The sequence below is a fragment of the Protopterus annectens genome, chromosome 6.part0, assembly GCF_019279795.1.
Source record: "Protopterus annectens isolate FY-2018-M chromosome 6.part0, PAN1.0, whole genome shotgun sequence".
NCBI lineage: Eukaryota > Metazoa > Chordata > Ceratodontiformes > Protopteridae > Protopterus > Protopterus annectens.
Window position 1 is genome coordinate 649,230,577 of NC_056737.1, and position 25,440 is coordinate 649,256,016.

The following is a 25,440-nucleotide window of genomic DNA, read 5'->3' on the forward strand; positions in this document are numbered from 1 at the left end:
AAACATTTGTGTGCACAGTGCAAAGAGAGAGAGGAAATGAGGAATGGTTCAGAACTAGCTTTAGCTGGATACTAAATTCAAGCCCTTCACTGTAGACACTTTAGTTTGACAGGTAGACAACCTATTACGTTTGAACATTGCATAGCCAACATGCTACCCCACCTTTACTTATGCGAAAAGCTTACTGTGTTACAGTTTTTTAGTAAGCTGATATTTGTTTCAGTAGCATATCTTTAAAACCTTAGAACTTTATGTATTTTCAGTGTAAAGTACTTGCAACCATTGATACAGTGTTTTAACTATTTCAACATATTGCAATATTATGACAAAGAATGTCTATGTAGACTATCAGGCCTTTAATGAAATCAGAGAGAGAGAACTGTTGCTCTTTATAGTTAAAAATATGCCATTACCTTCTAATGTAATCACTGAATGGGTGGACGCCTTTGGTGAGTAGACCATGTAGATGACATGGCATCATGCAAAACTGAATATTCTGAAGAATGTCTCTCTTCTATCCCAAAAGGCATAGGTACAGGCTCCTTATGATTTTTGGTAACCATGTGTGCAGGTATGGGATTCTCAACTATAATTTCCAAGGTACAGGCTCCTTATGATTTTTGGTAACCATGTGTGCAGGTATGGGATTCTCAACTATAATTTCCACAACTATGTCAGCTGACTGTGCTAATAAACATGTAGGAACTTCTGCTTTGCAAAGGCATAGGTACAGGCTCCTTATGATTTTTGGTAACCATGTGTGCAGGTATGGGATTCTCAACTATAATTTCCACAAATATGTCAGCTGACTGTGCTAATAAACATGTAGGAACTTCTGCTTTGCTCAAAGAATGCCACATCTCTTTCTCAAGTTCACAGATTGGTACTGTCTCTGTGAGCTTGTTCTACTTTAACTGACATGTCCCCTCACAGATGAACCTTGACTAATGGCCACAGCTCCCAAACATTGCTTAGTCACTCTGGGTATTCACTAAGGACTTTAACTCAGCTCCTAAACATTGCTCATTGAGTCCAAAAATCCACTGAGGGCTATAATTCAACTACTAAATATTGCTCAGTGACTCTGGGAATCCATTGAGGACTATAACTCAGCTTCCAAACATTGCTTAGTGACACTAGGAATCTATTGAGCACCATGACACAGCTCCGAAACATTGATTAGTGACTCTGAGAATCCATTAAGTACTACAACTCCGCTCCCAAACATTGTTCAGTGACTCTGGGAATCCATCGAGGACCATAACTCAGCTCCCAAACATTACTTAGTGACACTGGGAATCTATTGAGGACCATGACACAGCTCCAAAACATTGACTAGTGACTCTGAGAATCCATTGAGGATTACAAGTCTGCTCCCAAACATTGTTCAGTGATGCTGGGAATCCATCAAAGACCATAACTGAGCTTCTAATCATTGCTTAATGACACTGGAAACCCATTGAGGACCATAACTCAACTCTCAGACATTGCTTAGTGACTCTGGGAATCCAATGCGGACCATAACTCTAGTTCATTTCATTAATCTCCAGATGCAGAACTTCTCAACTTTATATTTATTGAAATCCCATTTCTGAGTCCACTGTTTTCTCCAGACTTCCCTTTCACACAGAGGCTTCACATGGCATCATTATTTCTGCTAGAGACAAACCTGTTATCTTCTGATGAGCTATTTAATAGTTGAACAAGAAACGGGAGAACCTTCTTTCTATAGTCTTACCTTTCACTTTGTTTTCTTCCTTTCTTTCATAGTCTGTATAGCCCTGCCTGCCAGGCCACTAACTAAAACACAAAGTGGCTGGTTATTTATATGACCTATTCCATTTCTTTTTATAAAATGCTTTGATTCCAGACTTGTAAAACAAGATCCTTTTTTAAAGACATAACTTTTTTTGGAATACCATGTATGCTAAAATGTTTCATTTTTCAACTACTGAATGTGAAGTAAAATTCATACACCCACATTCATTCACTTTGAATGAGCAGTTATCAAAAACAGAAATCTTCTCCAAAGAGGAAATGTGGCAGCAAAGTTGGAATGTAAGCTAGACCATAGCTTTTTATGTCATTTCCAAAGGCAGTAAGGTGCACTTAATGGTGATTCACTGCTTTTTTTGTTACATTCCGCACTCATTCTTACATCTCTTACGACTTTTTAATCCATTCCAGGCCACTGTATGCACAATCCTGCAAAGTATTTTATTGTGGTCCTTGCAGTAAGAGTTTTATTTTATTTGTATTTGTTTTTCAGACTCATCCAGAGTGGGGTGTCTGGTAAAGTAACTTGCTCAGAGTCACACAGCTAGGCAGTGGAGGCTGAGGGAATCAAACCTTGCACCACTGGACCACAGGAAACAACTCATTAACAGCTCCTTAGTTATAATACAACTGCTAGACTTGATTTAATTATTAAATAACAACATTGTGAGGGCACTGATTTTAGTCAGTCAATGCACATCTAGTATCTGATCATTCAAAATACATATGTATCTGTCTAACATATGTTTTTTTAAATATTTAGTTGTTCACCTTTAACAGCTGTTACAACTGGGTCTCAACTTGTACAGGTTTTATATTACAGTACACATAGCAGCCACAAAATAATAGCATGGGGAGAATATTGACAGCTCTAAAATCTGTAAAATACATCTGCTGCCAACCCCCTCCCCCCAAAAAAGACAGTAACAGGAAATATCCAAAGCAAAATCTTTTTAAGCTGTTTATTGATCAGAGTGGCACTTTGATTCTGCCCTCTGTTTTCTTGGCAGTGCTAAGTGTTTTACAGCTTCCAAAGCTGTAAGACACTTTCTGCTCCTACATTGTTTTTTGTTCTCTGTGAGTTGTAGTACATTGGGGCAGCTAAAACTCCAGGTACAAAGAAAATTATGACAAAATTGCTAATCGATAGTATTTGTTAATGTGTTCTAAAAATAGATTATTGGAGATAATTTCTTGAATCCCTTTCTCAAATACACAGTTATAATCCTTTTACATTGTTGTATAATGCAATAATTTATATAGCACATAAACTCATCTGTCAATGTCTTAGCACGGCCATCTTGAAACTGGTAGCTTCTTTGAGGTTAATTCTGCAACATATTCAGAAATATCCACATTTTTTCTTTGGATTCTCTAGTGTAACCTCTTATTTATCTATACATGTGGCTTTAGATTCAAGTAACTTTGGAAAATATGTGCAGTATTTTAAAATGACTTGGAGATAGGCTTTTCTGGTTCTGCCAAAATGAACAACAAGCCATATGCTCTAGGACCCATTATGTTAAATAAGACTGAAACCTTCCTAGCTGCCTTTACGGCACAGAGTGTTGGAGTCCTGACTATGGCCCTGTTAACTCACATTTGATTAGTGAATTTGGCCCAAGATAAGCTGTCTAGGAACAAAAGTGTGTACAGATAGGAGTGAGTTCATTCATACTTAGGGCCCGATTTTAGGATCGAGTTAGGGTTAGGGGACCTTACTTAAACATTTGCTACCCCTCCTCCGATCTTAACTCCCCACCTTTCCTTAAGAAAAACTCTTTCCCTAACAGTACCACTATTCAGATGAAGCTCTCCTAGTAATATTGCTAGTTATTGAATAAAGAAAGCTTTTTATTCTTTTTCAATCAATGAAAGTTTTCTTTCATGGAGCTAATTTTTCAGGATCAAGGAATTCACTTAAAATCATAAAATGATTTAAAAAAGTTTTTCAAAACATGCTTTCAGTCTATCTAAATATGGAACAGTCACTTCATTTACAAAAAATATATTAAAATGTGTTTTTCCTTGGTTTTGGTGGCTTAATTTTTTGTTTCTCTGGGGAAACAAAAAAATTAGGCCACTAAGTCACTATCATATCACACTGACTATATACAAGAGAAACCTTTTTGACTGCTTAAAAGATAAGTACAACAACTAACCATTGGTATATGCCAGTAATTTCATATTTACATTTTCTGACTGCCTCAAAACCCTTAGATGAGGTTTTGACATTCGGTTCTACTTTTGCTTCTGCTGACAGCCTTGATTTTTTTCCTAAACTCAAGTATCCCATTTGTTCTCTTGGAGTATAAAACTCTGCAATATTGTTGCCACAGGCTTATAAAGAGAATATATTATATATACTATATGACTGTATTATGCATGTGTCATGCAGCAAGCCAAATCTTTTTCTTTAATCTAACGAAGTGTACTAATTAAAAAATGTACATACACATGCACACACCCATTTTAAATCATAGGGCAGAAAACATTTTGTTGTCATTTTTAATGCAGCTGGATGTAACTCTCTCTTTTTATCTTCAAATACATGTTCTGTATTATACTTACAATTACACGGTCTATAAAACTGGTTGTTATTTTGAAAGGCTGCGTCTTAATTTTAAGATGGGAGATGAGAGGAAACTCTAAAGCAGACTTTGTTTACTTGAACTGCCGCATTTTAAGTGATAAAATGAGTTATATGAAGCCTGGAGAAATGTACTGACTGAAGCTGTTTGGGAGAGTAGTATTGATTTTAATCTGATTCTTATTAGTGGGGGGCTGTGATAACTGTACAGAAATGATTTACAGTCTTAGACAAGAAATGGAGTTATTCTCTTATGCACAGACATTACCACTGCAAATGTTATTCATATCAAGAGAAAGCTGAACATTATTGTGTGTGTGTGTGTGTGTGTGTGTGTGTGTGTGTGTGTGTGTGTGTGTGTGTGTGTGTGTGTGTGTGTGTGTGTGTGTGTGTGTGTGTGTGTGTGTGTGTGTGTGTGTGTGTGTGTGTGTGTGCGTGTGTGCGTGTGTGTGTGTTTAAGCCAACAGCCTCCTAGTTTCAGCTTGAAACATGTTGTTTAAAACTGTAGGAATCTTGCAGAAAGACTTTCTCTTTTCATTCCATTTCTTTGCCTACTTCAGTGCATGCTATAAAATAGGCTGTCTAGATTCCAAGTACACCATCTTCTGTGTGTGTGTGTGTGTGTGTGTGTGTGTGTGTGTGTGTGTGTGTGTGTGTGTCTGTGTGTGTGTGTCTGTGTCCATACCTCTCAAATGTCCAGATTTTCATCTCATATTTTTTGTCTGTTCCTCATAAAAGTTGTAATTATCTAGCAAATCACTCAGGATTGAAGTAATTGAATAATGGCATATATTTGAATTTAGGACTGCATATACTTCAGAAAATGCATGCTAACAGAAAGCTGTTATTCTAGCAACTTTCCAAATATATATACAACATATTTAAAATCTGTCCCTATTTTTGGCTCTTTGTTCCCCCAATATTTTAGTAGGCATCATCCAGATCTCTTGTGCTAAGAGGTTGACAGGTATGGTGTGAGTGTGCGTGCATGGGTGTGTCTTTTCCACTGACTGGTTTTCTAATCTTGTCATATAACTCAACTTCATCATTCATTTCATTTTCACCACTTCTGATGCATTTGATTCTTTCATTATTTTTCTAATACCCACTTTATGTTATTCAGGGTTGCAAGGGAGTCTGGACAGTCCTATCAAGCAGAAACGTAGCTGGTGCAGTGCCCCATCCCCTCAGCTCTTCCACTGAAGAGCAAAAAGAAAAATAGTCCTTCACTGTAATAAGCCATAAGTGATTCTCTTATTAGATCTACACACCCCCCAGCAACAAAAGAGATAAAAGGGGGTACTCTTTCTACTGGCACACCATCCAGGTGGCCAGATGCATGACACCCCCCCTCCCTCCAGCTGTAACCATTCAGCTACCATTTATGTCCCCTGCTACCAACCCTCCTTTAACATATTTTAGTAAAAAAATCAAAAAAAAAAAAACCAAAACATATGTTTCTTCTTTTAAACTGCAGCAAACTGTCTGCTACAAATGTTTGCTACCATATAGCAAGCAGTTGCTAAAGTTTAGACCACACACATGGAGCATTACAACTGTCAGCTTTGGCTGCAAATGCAATATCGGCTTTTAAAAGCTGGTATTACATTAAAGAGCGATTGGGATTGGCTGATCGTGCCTCCCAAATACTTTGTGCCACACACACACACACACACACACACACACACACACACACACACACACACACACACACACACACACACACACCTAAGTTAGGGCTTGCTTTCCCTAATACACATGTGACCTGAGCAAAATATATTTTTCTTTCTACTGATAGTTGCATTTTTCTATGAAGTTCTCACTTTTGCATTCTTGCAGGCTGCTTAAGTGCAGAGAATGCATGCCAAGTGAAACCTCAGCTGTAATCACACATTAGGAAAGTATGAAGGTAATAAATGTAATGGAGTAAAAAGTATAGACCTGAAGTTGTCACATTTGTGAAGTGCAATATTCAATTATATTTTATGTTGTACAAATTACTGGTGTGTATTAAGAAGAGGAGAATATCTAATTTGAAGTTTATCAATAAGAGATGAATAACTTTAAACTGCTGAGTCTCAGTATAGGTAAACATTCAGAATTTATGGCTATAGTTGGTCCATGTGGAATTACCCATCTGTCAGACAACAAAATGAAATGATAAATAATAACAGTGCATTTCCAGAATATCTGCATGAGTTGCAGACAGTACTTGTCATTTAATGACTCTCACATACATTTTTCACTGTACTTACAGTAGTTGTGCCTTTTCTGTTTGTCAAGATAGCACCTTGGCAGTTATAACAGATTCTATTTCTTGTCACCCCTATTTTTGCATGGGAATGCTTTCACCATTGACAATTCTCTGAACCTTTGTCTTTGCACTTTTTTGAGGATGGTCTCAGTGGGTTACCACAGTACCTTTCATTGCTGCTACTGGGACACCCGTCGAGCAAGGATGCAAACAAAATGCAGAACAACTCCAACCAATCTCCTGGACTGAACTCTGACCACCCTGTGTCAAGAAAACATGAATGAGCTGTGGCTTCAGCATCAGGTTGATATACCTGTATATATGCCTGGCACATGTCTGCTGTGGTCTTTGCCACTATCGAAGAGTGTGCTGTTTCCAGTGTGTAGGATCAGAATGTGACTGCCCTGAAACTGCTTGGATGATTGCAAATGATCAAAATGCTAAACTGTCATCCACATCAAAGAAGCAGATCAAAACAGTTTTCCCTCTGCAGGGGAGCAGGCCTTCCTGTTCCCCCACTGTCAAACTTCACACAACTTAGGGGAAGAGAGGAAATTCACAAAACAGTGCACAGGAGACTTGAGCAATCATGGCTTTTAGTATAATTAGAGTGAGTAAGGGACTTGTAAAGAACCACTGTGAGATGAAATGCAGTACAGTCATTGGCTGGAGTATCTTACTCCTAGTCTCAGTTTATAGAGTCTTTTTATGCCATGTGGTTTAATCTTGCCCCACCTAAGCTGTATATAAGATGTAACCTGTAAACCCTGACCTAGAGGAGAACAGCCTCACAAATCTTCTCCTGTCATGTCCCCTTATACCCAACAATTTCTTTGTGAACCTCCCTCCCTTACTGATATAGGCAACAGTGTTAACATTATAGCACTGACCAGAAGAATATCCTTTTTTGTTTGTGTTTGTGTTTACTTGTTATGAACAGTAATCTCCAAAACACACTTGAACTGATTATTTTGTGAAAGACAAACTAAAAGAAATGGCATTAGAGGCAGAATCCATTCAGCACATCATCTTCATGGGAAGATATGCAGCAGGCTTGGGTAGTATTGTTTTAGTAATCAATTTGTTGTGCTTGGCTTGACAATGATGATAGTGAGAGATTCAGTTTGTAGGGCATAATAAAGAGGGCTATCATTCAGTGCTTCACTGAATATTATTCCCTGCGGCATCTGAATAAAGCTTTTTTGGCATTGGTCTCTAGAAGATAGTAATCCATTGTTAAGCCTGTTTGCTTTTATTACAGATATATGCAGTAGGTATAAAATGTGATTTAGTATGATGTAGAAGACAGTACCTGCTGACACCTCAGAAGATATTTAATTACATTTGCATTGTACCATGGACCTCAGTTTGTGATGCATTTGTTTTCTGTAATGAGAACAAAATGTCAAAACAGCAGAAGTACCTACCATAAAAATTACCCCTAGGTACTCATTAATTAAATATTCATTATAACCCTGTCATAGGTCTCAGCAACAAACTGTAGCTGGTAGTCTAAGCAAATGCTAAAGACAGTATTTCCCCTTAATGTGTTATTTGCTATGTCAGTAGGAAAATTTTTTTTTGAAAGTGTCTTCAGTTTCTTGTTTTAATAAGATAAATCAGTATGTTAGTGTGTGTGTGTGTGTGTGTGTGTGTGTGTGTGTGTGTGTGTGTGTGTGTGTGTGTGTGTGTGTGTGTGAGCATGCGCGCGTGCACGTTTGTGTGCATATGTGACATATATGCATGCATGGGTGTATGGATGGGTGTGTGTATACATAATTTATGTACATGGACACATGGATATAAACATGTAATGTTAAAGGAAACAAAAAGTATATGTGGACATTGCAGTTCATGACTTGTTTACCACCTTTATTTTCAGGAACTGTTCTTGCAGTATCAGAGTGTCAGTATTTCATAAAATTGCAGGCTTTTTCTTTGAGTTGTCATGCTAATTGCTCAGTTTTTCACAGTTTGGTAGGAAAAATCATGTCATTCTATTAAATGGTCATCCCTTCAAATGTATTACTAAAGAAAGATACACATCATAATTAAAAAAAAACTTCATTCCCCAAATGTTATCATTAAACCTGAGTTTGTGGGTAAAGTATGAAACCTAGGTGTAATCTTAGATTGTCAGTTGATAGTTCAGGACTGAATATTTGCTGTTGTGAAATCTTCTTGTTTCCATTTGTACAACATCTCTAGGGTCTGTCACCTGCTACCCCAAGCTAATCTCTCCATAGTTGCCATGCCCTGGTTTTTATCTCACCTGGATTACTGATACCAAGCTTTATCATTTGCAGATGGTGCAGAACTTCTTGCCCAGGTTACTTACTGATGCTTTACAGTGACAACACAATAGGTCTGTGCTGTGTAGCCTTTACTGGTTTCTGGTATGCTATAAAGATTCTTTTCAAAGTCTTGAGGTTAGTTTACTTGTCCTTGGACTACTTGGGTCCCTCTTCTCATGGTGCTGTATTGTCCCCCTTGGGTTTTGCACTCAGCTTCATGGGTGCTGCTAGTAGTTCTGCAGGTGTATTTAGAAACTTTTATCATCAGTTCCTTTCCTTTCCATGCCATGGAAGTTAATTGGTCTTTACTAATAATGCTTCATGATAGAAGATATAAACAATGTCTGTCTGAGTTTGAAATGGAAAATTTTTCGAGAATATTTACTGTTGCAAGAATAACTTGTGGATATTTGCCTCAGTTAAAAACAAATGGCATGAGATGTGTTGTTTATGCATTGCATTAAGGCTGAAATTAAATGAGAGATTAAGACAGAAGAGAGGGAACAGCTTATAGTGACACAGATGTCAACAAGGAAGAGTATATTTCAGAGGTGGCTTCCAGTATCAGGTTGCTGGGCTACAGCCCTTACAACTGGAAAATGATATTTCTTTATTGTATTTATTTTGTTTTATTTAAGAACTAGTCAGCTTTTCAGTTTTGGGATTTTGAACTCCAGGCATGGGCTTTATGAACTCTACATGACACTATAACCTGTTCAGCAGTGTCATCACTGACAAGCTAGCATGCAGTGCAACTGTATATTTTTTCTTAGACTGTTAAAAGTATGTGTGTACGAGTGAGTGTGTGTGTATGTGTGTATGTGTGTGTGTGTGTGTGTGTGTGTGTGTGTGTGTGTGTGTGTGTGTGTGTGTGTGTGTGCGTGCGCGCGTGTGTGTGTTTGTGTTTTGAGGAGGTGCAGTACGTTGCACTGTATGAAATTGACAACAATAAGATAAAATAGTTTAGTGTGGATGTTATTTTTTTTTTGTCTATTTCCAATTAGATATATGAGGTGTACACCAGCAGTAAAATGGCTGTAATTGATTGGTATAGGTGCTTGTTTGAGTATATGTATGAGCTTGTGTGTGCGTGTGCATCTGTGTGTGCTTTACAACTCACAGCAATGAGTTGAAATGTATGATTTTGCTAATTATTTATTCATTCATTTGATCACAATCAAATATATTGGATGTATAGACTCATTAAAGTATCTGTAATTGGGGGGCTTGAGTGTAGGGGGCCAGAGTTGCAATGATTCTGTTTATTCAAAGACAGATATCTGAGGTGTACAAAGGTGATAAGCAGATGGAACTAGTGAGGATATCTACATGGTGTGTGTGGGTGTGTGTGTGTGTGTGTGTGTGTGTGTGTGTGTGTGTGTCGGGGGGGGGTTGCAGTGGATTATACTGTATGCATTTAACAGTAAAGAGCTGAAATGTATTACTGCAGCCATTATTAATGTATCTGATCATTCATTTGATCACAGTCAAAAATCTGAGGTACACAGTGAAGAAAATGACAGTAATTTGGGAACAAGTCTCTGTGGGGGGTTTCAGTGGGTTGCACTGTGTATTTGACAGCAACAAGCTGATATACATTAATCTGACTATTGTTAGTTGTATTTATTTATTTGATCACAGCCAGCCATCTGATGTGCAAGAATCAGTAAGGTGGCAGTAATTGGTAGACCATTAACAGTTAAATGATTTTGTCTCCATTAGTAATGTGCTAAAACTTAGAGCTGTCAAACTGTGACAGCTCTTAGAAGTTGTCTTGGTAACATTGGTAACATTGAAAGATTAACCCACTTATTATTCAAATTCATTCATAAAAATAGTTTTAAAAGTTTTATAAGCCTTACACATTTTTCCAAAACAAGTTGTTTTAGCTTTCATATAACTGTTTTAAATATTTCAAACATTTTTAATCTTAATCTTGGGAAGGATGGAATCTTTCTAGTTATGCTTGACGGCTATGTATTAAATGGAGGCCAGCCATCATACATATATATATGACATATATGACATATATTCCTTCAAAAGTGCCTGATTGAACTTTATCACTAGTTTGAGAGCCTTTCCATGGATCCTTAGTGTAACCTGTTGGTTATTAATACAAAAATAAGGTCAGTGTTAAATGACAAACTTAGAAGAGCACTAGGAGAACAGCTGATGGTTACAAGTAAGGAAGAATCCCAAACCAACTTCCCCAGGCTTGAGAGGAACACATCTTCAGTTCATGTGATGATCACATTGGCTACAAGGAATCTTGATAATAAGTTAATAGATCTTAAATCACTAATGGTCAAGAGAAAGATGAATAGTGCAGCTGTATGGAAAGCATTGGCTACATAGCAGTGGTATTGACTTATGGCAGCTGCAAAGTGTAGACTGCACACTGGAGATAATGAGGTAGTAAAAAGACATTTATGGCTATATATAGTGTTGGACCAGGAGAATGAAAGGAATGACTGGGGCATAAGCATGCCAACTGGATTTTTAGCAAATAACCTAACACTCTTTGTTTGAGAGGTTGAAGTTATCAAAGTGTTTACTGGGATGGAAAATTCAAGCTTTATAAGGAGAGGGTAGTGTTAGAAAGTCAAATGTTGACCTTTCCATGGCAGAGGCAGGTGTAGTATGTGTGTATGTTTTGGGGTTGTTTTGTAGTTATATATGTGGAAACATGTAAGGTACATGTCAGTGCCATGTCACAACAATGCTCATGCCCAACAGCAAAAGGTGAATGGAGGTTGGCAGGATGTTGCAAACGTCTTTCAGTATTATTTATGCAGCAGAGTGGAGCCTTGAAACATTAGAAATCTTGAAGCCTATATGATGAGGGAACTAGATTAACTGAGCCTAGAAGGATTGGGTGATATGGACTCATCAGAATGGAATACTAATTCCATGGTGTATTTAGGAGAAGTTTGAGAAGGATGGAATCTTTCTAGTTATGCTTGAAGACTATGTATTAAATGGAGGCCAACAATCATACATAGTCATCTGGCTCAAGTTGAAGAGCCATATAGAGAGAGATGAGACCACAGCATCAGAATGAGTTATGAGCTGTTGTGGTTATTGTGGTGGATCCAAATGTAATACGGCTACTTTGCTGGTTCTTATGGAGAAGGAAAAAGGCTTTTGCCAGAAAGGGACAGTAAGCTTCCTAGGCTACATATTATATTAGTTCAGGTTCACTCCATATAATGTGATGTGGTTTGGTACCACATAGGGCACATTGAACCATCGTGGTTCAGATAAAATGTTGAACTTCAAAAGTTAGCATTGGGAATAAAATGGAGAATTTGGATTTAAAGCTTTTGTGACAGGAGAACACGTGAAATACCATAAAAAAAGATTACAAAATTCAGAGAGATGCATAATATCCTGATATGAAAGAGGGAAAAGGCCAGTAACATAGGTTTAATAGGTTTAATAACATCACTAATGAGAAAATGGTGTAAAACATGGCAGCATGTATGATGTTTTCAGAAATCCAAGTAGATGGCAGAGAGAAGTTGGGATTATGGTTTTTATATAATGAAAAAAAAGACGGGCGATGTCAGAGTTACACCACTAGACACCATTGACAGTCCATTCATAAGTACCACAAGACTATGAAATAAAAAAAAAAAAGTGAAAAGTTAAAGTAAAAATGGGGGTGGGGCTTTAAACTCTGCATCTTTGACACAGAAAGCAGAAGCCCTAATCATCTATGCTAACTGAAGAATTAGTGCAAGAGGGTCATTGTTATATTATAAGAAGTATGAAACTCTAATGCCTGGCATTATTCACAGATTACAGCACTCTGTGAGTAATGAGGATCAAGGCACGTATAAAAGGCAACAGCAGAAGTGACCAGTAAAATCAGGGACAACTGGGAGGCAGGGGGATGTGTACACGTCGAGTACACTTTGGACAAAGCTGTGAAGAACACTAGATGGCACTAGGGAGAATTTCTAAACTGCCACTTGGACTTAGCAAAAAAGTTAATAGAACAAACAGGTTTTGCATCAAGATGTACTTTATGAACAGTAAGAAGAAGGAAACGCTAATATCTGGCATTATTGATTGACTGTAATCATCTTTGAATGATTTAGGTCAGGGAAAAGATAACAGGATACAACAGGGAAGTGTGGTCAACTCAGGGACAGGTGAGAGGTATGTCTGTGTGTACGATGTATTGGCCGCCAGTGGTGACTACTGCAGGAAGGTGCTGATTTGCAGTTGCAGTAGTTAAAGGCAATTCAGAGATATGCACATTAGCTGATGAGATTTTTCCTCATTGCAGCTAAATGTCACTGAATCACATTTTCCCACATTGTAGAAAACATCCTTTTTGACCATTGCTTTCACTGCCTCCAGATGGGCTTTTTCTGAATTGCTAAATATGTGTGTGTGTGTGTGTGTGTGTGTGTGTGTGTGTGTGTGTGTGTGTGTGTGTGTGTATATATCTATATATATATATATATATATATATATATATATATATATATATATATATATATATATATATATATATATATATATATATATAACTACTTTGAAAAGTTAAACTACTAAAAGATTGAATTGGACATGATCAAAACCAGAAACCTGAGTTTTCAAAACACTGAAAACTGAAATGATCGAATTTCACTTTCTCGAATACTATTATCATTACTAAAGGTTAACTCTTAAATAGTCTACTATCCCTTTAAAGATTTGTACTTTGTACCTAACCAAAATGATGGATGTTATGTTCAATGCTCCAGGAACTGTAGGAATCTTGTATACAACTACGTTATACTGAAAAAGTAAGGAAGTGCTTGTAATAGAAGGCTAGATTTATCACTTAGAAAGAAGTGTTAAACTAAAGAAATATTGGTGTTGTAACTATAAAGCATTGAAAAATATAAAGGAGGAGCTATTTCTTCACCGAATGGTGAAGAACTCTGTAATTCAGTTCCTGATAGAAATGCTGCTAATCCTCTACTAGTAGAAAGATATGCATTATGTTTTGAATTAAAACAGAAATCTAATTTATGTAGAGATACAGCTTGTTTACTACTGGATGATGTCATGGCTTCAGCTTTGTTAGATTATGTATTATAAAATTGTGAATTCACTGTTTATGAGTTTAAAAACTGTTTATTTTGCACTCTAAGCACGTAATCTGCACAAATATGAAGACTGCATTGTTGTTTTGCAAGAATCACATCTACAGTTAATTGGGTATCCTGCAGTGGTAGAGGGACAAAAATGTAATGTCTGCATTTAAATTTTCAATCTTATGAGATTCGATATTTAGAACTTTCACTGTTTTGAAAACTCGGGTTTCTGGTCTAGATCATGTGCATGTGCAATTCGGTTGTTTGGTAATTTGACGTTTCAAAGTAGATCTTTATACAAACACATATATATATAGAGAGAGAGAGAGAGAGAGAGAGAGAGATACATGAATCCCTGGGATATATATGAGTGCATATATTACTACTAGATTCCCTGAGACGAAATCAAGTTACCAACAATTTGTTTCTAATACAGACTTTTAAACAGATGTGAACCAAGCATCACATTATCAGTCAGGCAAAGGTTGCCTCTAAGGAACCTGTGTGAAACAGAACATGATGACAGTTCCTGAAACCTTTTTGACTAGTTCATGTTTTTAAAAATTATGAGTGTTCTAGTGATGAATCACTGTACCTTTTCAATTTTTTTTTCAGGTGGGTCATATTAGTGAGGGTTGAAGTTGTACAGTGCCCTGCACTGTGTAACTAGACTCATTGCTTTAGAATTAGAAGCCAGAGTATGTTTTCTGAGTTTAACGGAGACAGCTTAGTTTGTGTTTAAATTTTTGTCTGCCATCCTTAATTTTTTTTTAGTGATGGTATGTCCTTTCTGGATAATTTTATCTTTTCTGCAAACCTTCTATTTTTAAAACTATATATAGCTCCCCCCACCCCCCGATTCTGTTTATTGTCTCAAATATCAGTGTCCTGTTTTGTTAAATAAATCATTTGTAAAGTAACGTTTTTGTTATACTGACGTCACTGAGACTTTCCGTGAACTTTTTTCTTGATGACACTAGTGTTGGGATAGCACGAGGCTGTGTCCATAGATTTTAACAGAAGCACTACATGTGCATGTGCAGGTGTAAGCCCATTAAGTTGTATGAACTCATGTCACACTGTTCATGGAGTGATGTCATGAAATGATACAGTAAATTGTTGGGCATGGCTTATTGAAGAGTTTTACAAAGTTTTTTGCTAATATAGGAGGAATGATAGGATGAATGTTGGCAAAGCAGTAGAGAAATTTAGAATTATTAATTTACATGAATGTGCAAAGGATCTAGGGGAAACATTCTTTGTTAAGGGTTGTTAGAATGTCATACATCTAAAATATGATTATGCCTACTAATGTAGTCAGTTTTGCTGAACATATTTGTTTTTGTATCTTACAGTTATTCTCTCTGCAGTTTACCGCTTTGTAAATCCACTAACTGCTTCCCTTAACTCTTGTATTATTAGTCAGCAGCAGGGATGCTGGCATTCCCTTCAATTCCTCAAAAACGTAACTGTGGAGTCAGAACATTTGGCAGTCATTGAAATAAAAATAAGTACATTAACTCTCTGCTTTATATTTCATTCATTAATCATCTCAGTGTCTACTGGCTACAAAACTAGGGTTGTGTCACTGAGCGTTTTCAGCCCTAAAGGAAAACAATAACTGTTTGTTTATTCTTCCACCTGTTTTGCAGATCAACAGCAATGCATTTAACATTCATTTATTTGGGAATACATTGTCTAGCCATGATAGACAGTATACGAGCATTCTGGCTGTTTCATTATAGTGTACAGGAAAAAATACTTCATGTACGCAAATTTTTCATTTACACAATGGATCTACTGGGTACTCAGATGGGTTCTGAGGAGTCTGTCATTAACAGAAGTGAATTACTAAATAGTCAAGTGCATGAGGGCAGAAGGAGGGTGCTTTTTTATGTGCCAGAGTGGTAGAAAAAGTGTATGGTCACAGCTGCTGTTCCACCCCTACTGATCACAGCTCTGTTACGGAGGACTTCTGCTTACAGCCACATCATCACTGTAGAAGTAAGCTTCACAGAACTGCATGTTTTTAATTTTTTGTGTTCGTTTATTTAAAATCAACTGCATACATATATAGTTGTTTGTTTACTAAAAATCAACTGTATACATAGATAATTAGTCTGCGACACTTTGTAAAATAATCTTTTACTTCATTCTGTGACAGGTGAAGTATGCGTTTGCAGCTAATCAGTATTATACTTAAATACAGTCAGAATAATAAAGTAATGGTCCATTGCATAGTGCTACTCAGCTTTTTGAATTAACAAAAAAATAAATAAATAAAATATAAAATCAGATAAATAATAAACAGTTTACACAGCTGCATAAGTATTGTTGCAAGCAAGGTAACATGGACACAAAAATATGAAGTACACTTTGGAGGAGCATAGTTAGCTATAACTAAATAAGATAAACTGAAAATATGGATGGATTTAATCTTCAGAATTGTCCCAAAAATGTCTTCTTGATATGTTAACTTGGCAGTTTATTTGCTTCTCTGTTAGAGAAGAAAACCAGATCTCTTTTGCTAGACTTGCTGAATAAAATGTGGTATCTGTAAGTTGCCACTGAAACAGCATTTCTGCAAAATTCAGTTACTTGATTTTACTGACTAGTTTGCTGAGATTTATGTTTGTTTTATCTTTACTATTTGCAGCTCAAGGTATATATGCTAGTAATATACAAAACATTTCAAAACAACAACAACAACTTATATAGACGTGAAGAAAAATCTTTCATGTGGTGCAGAGCACAGTTAAACTTCTCATTTGAAATGCAACAAGTTTCTCACAGCTTGTTAGGGTTTATCTGAAGATACAAAAGTGGATTAGTTGAAGTTGCAGTGTTATAGTTTGATATGCTTAGATTTTGTAAAGCATTTTATTAAGTGTAGAGTTAACTAGATGTGCATTTGTTAATGTAAGTACTAAAATAAAGGACAGACCCTGTTCTGCATTTTTATCTAACCTACTATGTGATGCCTCAGAACTTGTAACATTTTTAAATGTATTGCTTCTCAAATAAGCAAGTTCTTACTCCAGATGATTGACTGAGTTGGGGGGGGGGTCAGATTTCACCATCTACAGTGATATAAACAAACTAACAAACACATTAAAGAAAAAAGCATACTCGGCATTCACTATGCCTGAGGTTATTGGCCTGGTGGATACCAAGTACTAGTTTTGTTTTTTAAGTTTCTGAGATGCATACCAGTTCTGTTGGAACACACGTTTTATTTTTATCTACAGTGTTATGTTTAGTTAATTGTGGTAGTAAATGTTATGCTTCTAGCTGAAAAATATATATCAGCGGAAACAGTTTAGTTATACCAATATGTAAAAAAGATGGTTATATTGCAGAGAGAGAGGGTGCCATGACTGATCCTGTTGAACCAGTCTGTATGGAGGTAGCCAGGCAAATAGAGACTGTCATTTTTCATCGTGGGGGGGGGGGGGTCCTTCAAAGTTCTTTAGTCCTTTGTAAACACTGAAGGCTTGAGTCCTGCAGTAAAAAGTGTGGGAACACACCATCAGTTCATCAGTGTGCTAGTTCTATAAAGACAGCTGGGCATGGAGCGGAAATGTCAGTAGGGTATAAATTAAAAAAAAAAACTTTCAAAGTCTGTCTCAATGGAGACATAATGGTTCACCATAAGTTCTTGTGAGCCCCTTTTGAGTTTATACTTGAAATTTCCTACTTACCAAGGCCCTGGTTTGTGAGGCACAATGCAGACAGCTGCAGTAGCTGCCAGTGTAGAAGCTTGAGAAAGGACTCTAGGACATGGTCGATGGGAGACATCTGTGGGAAAAAGCAAAAAGTTAAAAATATAGATATGGCAAAAGTAAGATTTCTGAAAAGGCTGTTATTTTAAAATAATTTAAACTTGTTCTAAGCAATTTTTGTGGACTGTCTAGCAAAACAGAATGTATTCAGTTTAAATAAAATGCTTTCTTCTCCTTCACAAAAAATGACATAGTACTCTATTAAGAAGATGCTATGCATTTAAGAAGCTCCCCAGAGAAGTTGGCTAGCAGCCTCATGAAGATGATGCATTCTTATTACAGATACAGTCTACCATCTGCATCATCACTTTGTAGACTTGTTGAATAAGTCCCTCAGCACTGTCATCAGGCAAGGCAGAGTAATAAGATAGAATTGCTTCAACAGAGCTAAGAAGCCACAGCTAAACATAGCTTTGTAATTATTAGGTAGAAAGTGCTTGAAAATACAGTTCTGCTCACCTTTATAAATATTTCCTTTTTATGCTTATCAGCTTGTTTAACCATGGATAACTCTGACTAGAGATGCTCTTTTGTGCTGTTTAATTTTGCCAGTCATGGTTTTAACCTTCATCAGGACAGGATATTTTTAGGCAGGTATGGTTTCTTGCATTTCTTTCCTTTGTTATTGTTATGAATTGAAAGACAGTGATAGGAATGGCAGAGATAAACCCAGAATAAGGAAGCCTGTGTTATTCACATACTTATTTTTATTTTTTTCCAGACTCAGACAACGACAGCAGAGGGAGTGAGAGAAGGTGCCTGTAATGATGTGCCTCCAGTACAGAACAATTGTGGTGAACCTAGAATGAACAGCACATTAGTATCACAGTCTGGACATGCCAGTGTCGCTTCAGGGCCCTCAGCAGCAGCCTCGTTTTTTATCAGGTATTATGCTGATGTATTTCCAGTACCTGCTTGTGTCACAGTATGGCTTAAGTATTTGAATTTGCAGTAACCATAGTATAGAACTGAAGTGGAAAAAAAATCTTCTTTCATTTGCTTTTTTTTGTAGACAGCTGTAGAAATTTTATGGTTGCATTTTATTGATACACATCCAAACAGTAATTATTCTGCCAGCAAATGTAAACGTATTATGCCAGTTGTTAGGAATGAAAGTGAACCACTTTAAAATAATAACATGTTTTCTTGCTCTGATTGTGTTCAGCACAGACCAGAACAGATGGTAGATCAAAGCAGGGATTAAGTGTCAACAACTTTGGTTGTCCCATGTGAGAGTTGCTTTCACTGACAGAAAAAAATATATTTGTCAAACAGATGAATAAATATCTTAATGTATTTTGTTAAGCTTGTAGCTGAGGAGCTCTTGAAATGAAAAGCTGTCACATCTTCTGGTTTAAGACAGCATGATATAATGGTTCTGTTATGAAACTCTGACTTCCTGAAAGGATTGAAAAAGGGCTTGAAATAGAGGAAGGTGAAAAAATAATTTTTAGTTGTTTTTTTTGCAATGGGGGGGGGCAACCTGCACTCCCGATGTGGGGACCCCCACCCTCCAAACTTATGTATTCTAACTCCACAGGCATACCAACTTGAAGAAAGGGAAATCTCCCAAAACAAGTAATTCATTGCCTGTGCACATTTAGAAATTATACAACAATGATTTTCTGTGGGACACACCATTTGGCATTATGTTGCTCACCTTGTTTTTCCAACATGGTGCTGACACTTGAGCAGTTTCACCTTGCGCAAGTGTAGGTAAGTCCAATATAATATTTTGTATCACAGACCTTTGCCATACCTCTCCACTGTCCAGATTTTTGTCTCATATTTTTGGTCTGTTCCTCATAAAAGTTGTGGTTTTCTGGCAAATCACTCAGGATGAAGTCATTTAATAATGACGTACATTTGAGTTTCATACTTCATATCCTTCAGAAAATGCATGCTAACAGAAAGCTGTTATTGTAGCAACTTAACACATCTGTAAGCAAAATATTTAAAATATGTCTCTATTTTTGGCCCTTTGCTCCCCATCATTATTTTAGGCTTTGTCCAGATTACTTGTGCTAAGAGGTTGATATGTATGACCTTTGCCTACCATCAACTGTACTCTACAATAGTTTTCAAGGCTAAAGAAGGACAATACAGAAAAGTTGTATGTGTAGATCTAAGTAGCTTTACTTCACTGAAGGATAAGGACTCCTTGCAAATTTAATAAGAATCCAGACATAAGTGTTACAGAATAGTTTGACGATTGCGATAGAAGATTGTGACTACATTGGATTTATGTTAAATGATCTAAAATTGTGCAGTCAGTATATGAAAAGGCAATGGACTGGCTGATAAAGAGATACATAAAGAAGAACACTGTCCTTAGAAAAAGTAATAAATTCCAGATTTTGATGGCAGTGAGCAGCTTGGCCAATGTAGATTTCCAGTATCTCTTTCTTCTGTATAAGTTGCGGAGCCAATAGTTTTTGTATTTCTGCCCAACCTTCCTGAAAGCCTTAGCAACTGGCAAGAAAACAGGGTTTACAGCTCAGCAGTACACATATCCTAATCAATTCGAACACACGTCTGGACTCCTTTAGCATTGTGAAGTAGGACTTAAATAGGAGTTCAGTTTATGGGTGATCCAAATTTTTAAGCTTTTCACATCACTTGTCAACCACACGCTTCATCTATTTTACTTTCTTATGGCAGACGATATATCTTCATTGTACATGCGTTTTCTCTGCAAAGCAGCAGTCATGTTTTTGCCTTTTCACCCTTTTACCTTATCCAGAGAACAGGGATATAATTCATTGGGAAACGGACTAATATGATTCTGTTCATTTCGAGCAATACTAATTCCCCTTTGCTCCATTTTTTGGAAAGACAGGAACCACTTCTACTATTAGTTTTCACTTTTCTTCTAATGAAGGATAATCGGCTGGTCTTACAGCTTAGTTCCAAACCTACACGTCTCCCAGGATAGCTAATGGCTACTGATAATCACACAAGCCTGGATTTGTCTACAGCTATAACTGATTCATGAGTAAAACATTCATTCTGAAGTGTGTGCGTACTGATGATCATGACTCTCTTTTCTCTGAATTTTTTCAACAGTTCTGGGCCTGTATAAATTATTCCTTTTACTGTGTGCATACATATGCTTCCATCAGTTTACTTGTTATAGCAATGTCAAGTTTCCAACTAGGATAGAGTATCTGTGTAGTAACCAAGGAGTCAGTCAAGCATTTTCTGAGGGGAATTTGTCATCTGGGATTGCTGCGACATGAACAAGTCCTTTCACAGGTTCTATACTTTATAGTATAACCGCTTATTTCCACAGCCCTGTGAAACTACACTGACTACTAGTTAAAAGTGATTGTCATGGAAACATGTTTATTAATAACCATAACTTCAGTAAAGCATATTTCAGATTTTGCAATCATTATCCACTCAGTATAGGATAAGATTATAGCCATTCTTAAAGCAGGTTCAGTTTGTGACCTAGGTAGCACAGTTTGTCTTGCTATATGTCTAGCCTCCCAGAAGCCATGGTGGCTGTTACAATGGATTGATATTCACAGACATCTCTGCTTCTGTAAGACAGAGCTATGACACTCTATAAATGTAAAAGGGGTGGGCAGAATGACTTCACTAACCATTTTAAGAAACACACTTGTCTTCACTTAAGAAATATAGTAATTCTTTATCAGAATTGCTGACATACAGTTTACTGGGAATGTAACTACATTTAACTTCCTTTATGCATAAAATGACCTTACCTTAGAAGTTGTCTACATTGCTCTGATATATGTTGAAGCCTGTATTTGTCAAAGCAATGCATGATAGCCATCAGTTCTAGGAGAACTTCCTTTAGTTATTTTGTAAGGTACTGGATGTGAGATCAGCTTCCTTCCTTTAGCTGTCCTGCAGGCTACCGTAACTGGGATCAGGCTGTCCTGCAGGGCACCGTAACTGGGATCAGACTGTCCTGCAGCCACCATAACTGGGATCAGGCTGTCCTGCAGAGCACAGTAACTGAGATCAAACTGCCCTGCAGGCCACCTTAACTGGGATCAGACTGTCCTGGAGTGCACTGTAATTGGGATTAGGCTGTCCTGCAGGCTACCATAATTGGGATCAGTCTGTCCTGCAAGCAACCATAACTGAGATTAGACTGTCCTGCAGGCCACCGTAACTGAGATCAAGCTGTCCTGAAGGGCATTGGGCCTGAGGATCAATTTCCTTCCTTTAAACTGTCTTGCAGGGCACTGGACATGAGTTCAGTTTCCTTCTTTTAGCTGCCTTACAGGGCATTGGATGTGGGATCACTTTCCATGTTACCTTGCTTGCCAGGCACAGTGATTAGTCCTTTTCCTAGAGTCCTCAGTAATGCTGCTACTTAGTAACCCAGTCTCTTTAACAATGTATTACTAAGATAAGGCAATTTTATGTAAGAAACTTACAATGATACTAGATATGCAAGACTGGCTGTTGTAACAGCTTCTGTGGTCACACCTTTCTTTTCCATGGTGATTTTTCCTCTGTGGTCTTGCTTTCTTTTTATATGCTTGTCTGAATATCTCTGTTATTTGTTTAGCAATCTAGCTGTCTTGTTGTCTGTGTGTCTTTCCCATTTTTATTATTTTTACTTGATCTTAAAATGTAGGTAAAATGGTTTAAATGTGGTGCTCTGTCATAACATTTCTGAGGATGTCAGAAGTCTGTTTCCAGGAGACTAGCAAGAAATAAGTCAAGGGCATATACAGCACCCATCTGTAATGACTTAAGTACACAGTGGCCTCAGAGGGGACAAATTCAGATGAAGGAATACTAGAAAAGATTGATGGGTACTGGTATCTGATGTTTGTTACAGGAATATCCTGTTTCTAGGGTTTATTGCAAGAGGCATTTTCAAATGCCCAGTATTGAAGTAAATACCTCACAAAACTTCTCTTTTGTTAAGTCGTCTGTACAGAGCGTTGTCAGCTACTTTTACCACATGTGGAGTATTGCACACAAATCTGGAAATCTCAAATTTGCAATAACAATGTGACAAAATAGAAAATTTACATAAAAAGGTCTGTTAAGATGTGCCTTTTGATAAACTCTTAAGTAGCTTAAATCCAAGAAGGTGACTTCTTTTAGATCAAGATGAAACATTAAAGTGAAAGGAGAGGATGATCCCAGGGAAAATATAGGACATTTTTTTGACAGGCAGACAACTTGTGGGAAGCATGAACAACCCCTCCTGAGAATGCTGTGGGCTTAAAACAATGGTGGAATTTAAGAATACAGGAGATGAGCATAAAGCAAATCTTGCATTAGGTAAGAAAACTAGGATGTTGATTATCAAATAACTCTTAGTTTTCTATTGGTTTGGAAATGGGACAGAGTATGTGAGACAAACAGCCATTTTCTGCCACCAGTTTCTATGTCTGTCTGTCTGTAGTGTAATGTACAGATCTCTTTAATTTAAATGTAAAGACTTAACTCACATTATTACTCACCTCATTTGAGGAAATATGTTGCTAAAAGAGGATATTATTACACCAGTGAGTTAGGAAACCATTTTACTATTTCTTGGGCAGAAATTTCTGAAAGAAAACATGAAGGATAGTCTTGTATTAGACAAAAAACATCCATTTGGTGAGTAGTTTAAAATATGAAGTTTATTATTTGGTTACTTGCTGTATGCTTTATTGTTGATGACTTTTTTCCCTATAAGTCCACCTCATTGATCCTAGTGACTGGTAACTGTGGTTATGGTACTGAATATGTTATTCAGAATTTGCAGAACATGCAAATGCAATTGTTCTCTCATTCAGAATAACTGAAGTTCTAACTTGACATATCTTTTAATCAGTTGTTTCTGCAAGTATGCTTTAACCATTCTAATTCATTTAATTGCTCTGAGGATGTATTTGATCTTTATTTCCATACGCATCTCATGGACCATATGAAATGATATTAAAATGCCATTTGTGTAAATATTAGTGGTTCATGTTTGATCCTGTTCTTCAGTAGTGTTGAAATAGCAGGTACTGCCTTTATGATGAGACCAAGTCATAGTGGAGGTACAATATGTTCGAACATTAAGTTTGCTTGGTTTTAATATCAGTTTAAGTGCTTTTATGGCTGTAACACTTAGGAAAGTTATCACTATACTTTGTGGAATGTAAGAGAAATTATACTTTTATTGTTGTTTTCTTGGGTTGTTGTGAGTTTGATTGTATTCAGCACAGTTTTGTGCTGTCCAATGTGAGGGACAATTGCATTTCCTAAACTTAAAGAGACAATTTTATTTATTTCTTCTTATGAATTGGTAGTATATTTCCACTGTTAGAATTTCTAAAATATTACTTTAATTCAGCAAGTACATATTGTTTTGAGGCCTAAACTGTAGGAAATGTGATTTTCATTTTTAATTTGATGGTAGTTTCATATATTAATGGATAACTACAAATGAGTTTTAATGTGCTAAGACCTAATCATTGCATTTTTAAGTAAAATTTCTCTTGCCACCATGACTATTACATATAAAAATAAAATTACCATAGATGGTGGAAAATACACTGGTGGGTCCTGAGTTTTGTTTTAGCAAACTATTATAGCTTAATTACACATAATTAACCCATTTAACTGATCTTCATTTGTTTGAAAGTCATGCTTCTCAAACTTAAAAATGGCAAACACTTGAATTCCCCACATGTTGGGGGCTTAACCTGCCACATACCCTAGTTTGTGTATTCCAACATAAGTTCTTACAAACATCAACCAAATGTGGTTGAATAAGTGAACTGTCAGGCATCTGTTCTTATATTATCTCATAAGATCTTTAAAATGTTTCATCCAAATTTTTTTATGTTTTGGAATTCAGGTTGTACAGTATAATAGGACCCTGTCATGTCTCAGATGCATTCTGAGGCACAAGGTGAATGTGAATCTGTGCTAATATACTTTGGTACAGTACACTCTAGAGTATCTTATCACTGCTGTGCAGTAGATCTGATATATATATATATATATATATATATATATATATATATATATATATATATATATATATATATATTTTAATTATGTGACTACAAGTCTTGATCTTTTAGAATCTTGGGTTTTATTTAATGGAGAAGCATGCACACATACAAGTTAGTTCTTAGTGAAATGAAATCTAAGGAGCTGATAAATGAATTAGTGAGCTGGTATATGGTTATTGTTGCTATATCAATGGATCCAAACCACAGCTCATTATTGTTAACTGCATTTCATTTATTAAATGTTTTATTGTGATATGCTTGTTGAAGCTTAAATAACAGTTAGATATTTTGTTAATGTTATTAAGAAATTTATAAATGCTTTAACAACAAAGTTCAAAGACTCTTTAATGAAGGGAAGTATGCATGTTAACAGTAATTGAAATATTTTAATGAATACTCTCCTGTCTTTGATAATTGTTTTATGTTTAACTGTAAGGATATATATTGCATGTTGAATCACCTACTTTTCTAAACATTTTATATGAAATTGTTTATATGTATTTTATCAAGATTGTTTCCCTTTTTGTAGGTATCTTATTTGCATTTGCAAATTATTTATGTTTACTGTTGTCTTTAAAAAAGTGACAGTGAGTTAATTAAACCAATATAGTTTGTTGCTCTCTTGGATAAAATGGGTCTGAAATGGGACAGTTTAAGTGCGT

The 25,440-nt window shown here is 36.5% G+C and overlaps 1 protein-coding gene across 4 annotated transcripts in view; it reads left to right on the top strand.

The window, feature by feature from the left end:
* The window catches only part of KIF26A (kinesin family member 26A), a 620,820-nt gene that overhangs the window by 363,453 nt on the left and 231,927 nt on the right, over window positions 1–25,440 (top strand). For all 4 annotated transcript variants that reach the window (XM_044074337.1, XM_044074338.1, XM_044074335.1 and 1 more), the window contains exon 4: window positions 18,511–18,674. In XM_044074337.1, the coding sequence (XP_043930272.1) occupies window positions 18,511–18,674 (164 nt within the window). The remainder of the gene's footprint in view (window positions 1–18,510; window positions 18,675–25,440) is intronic.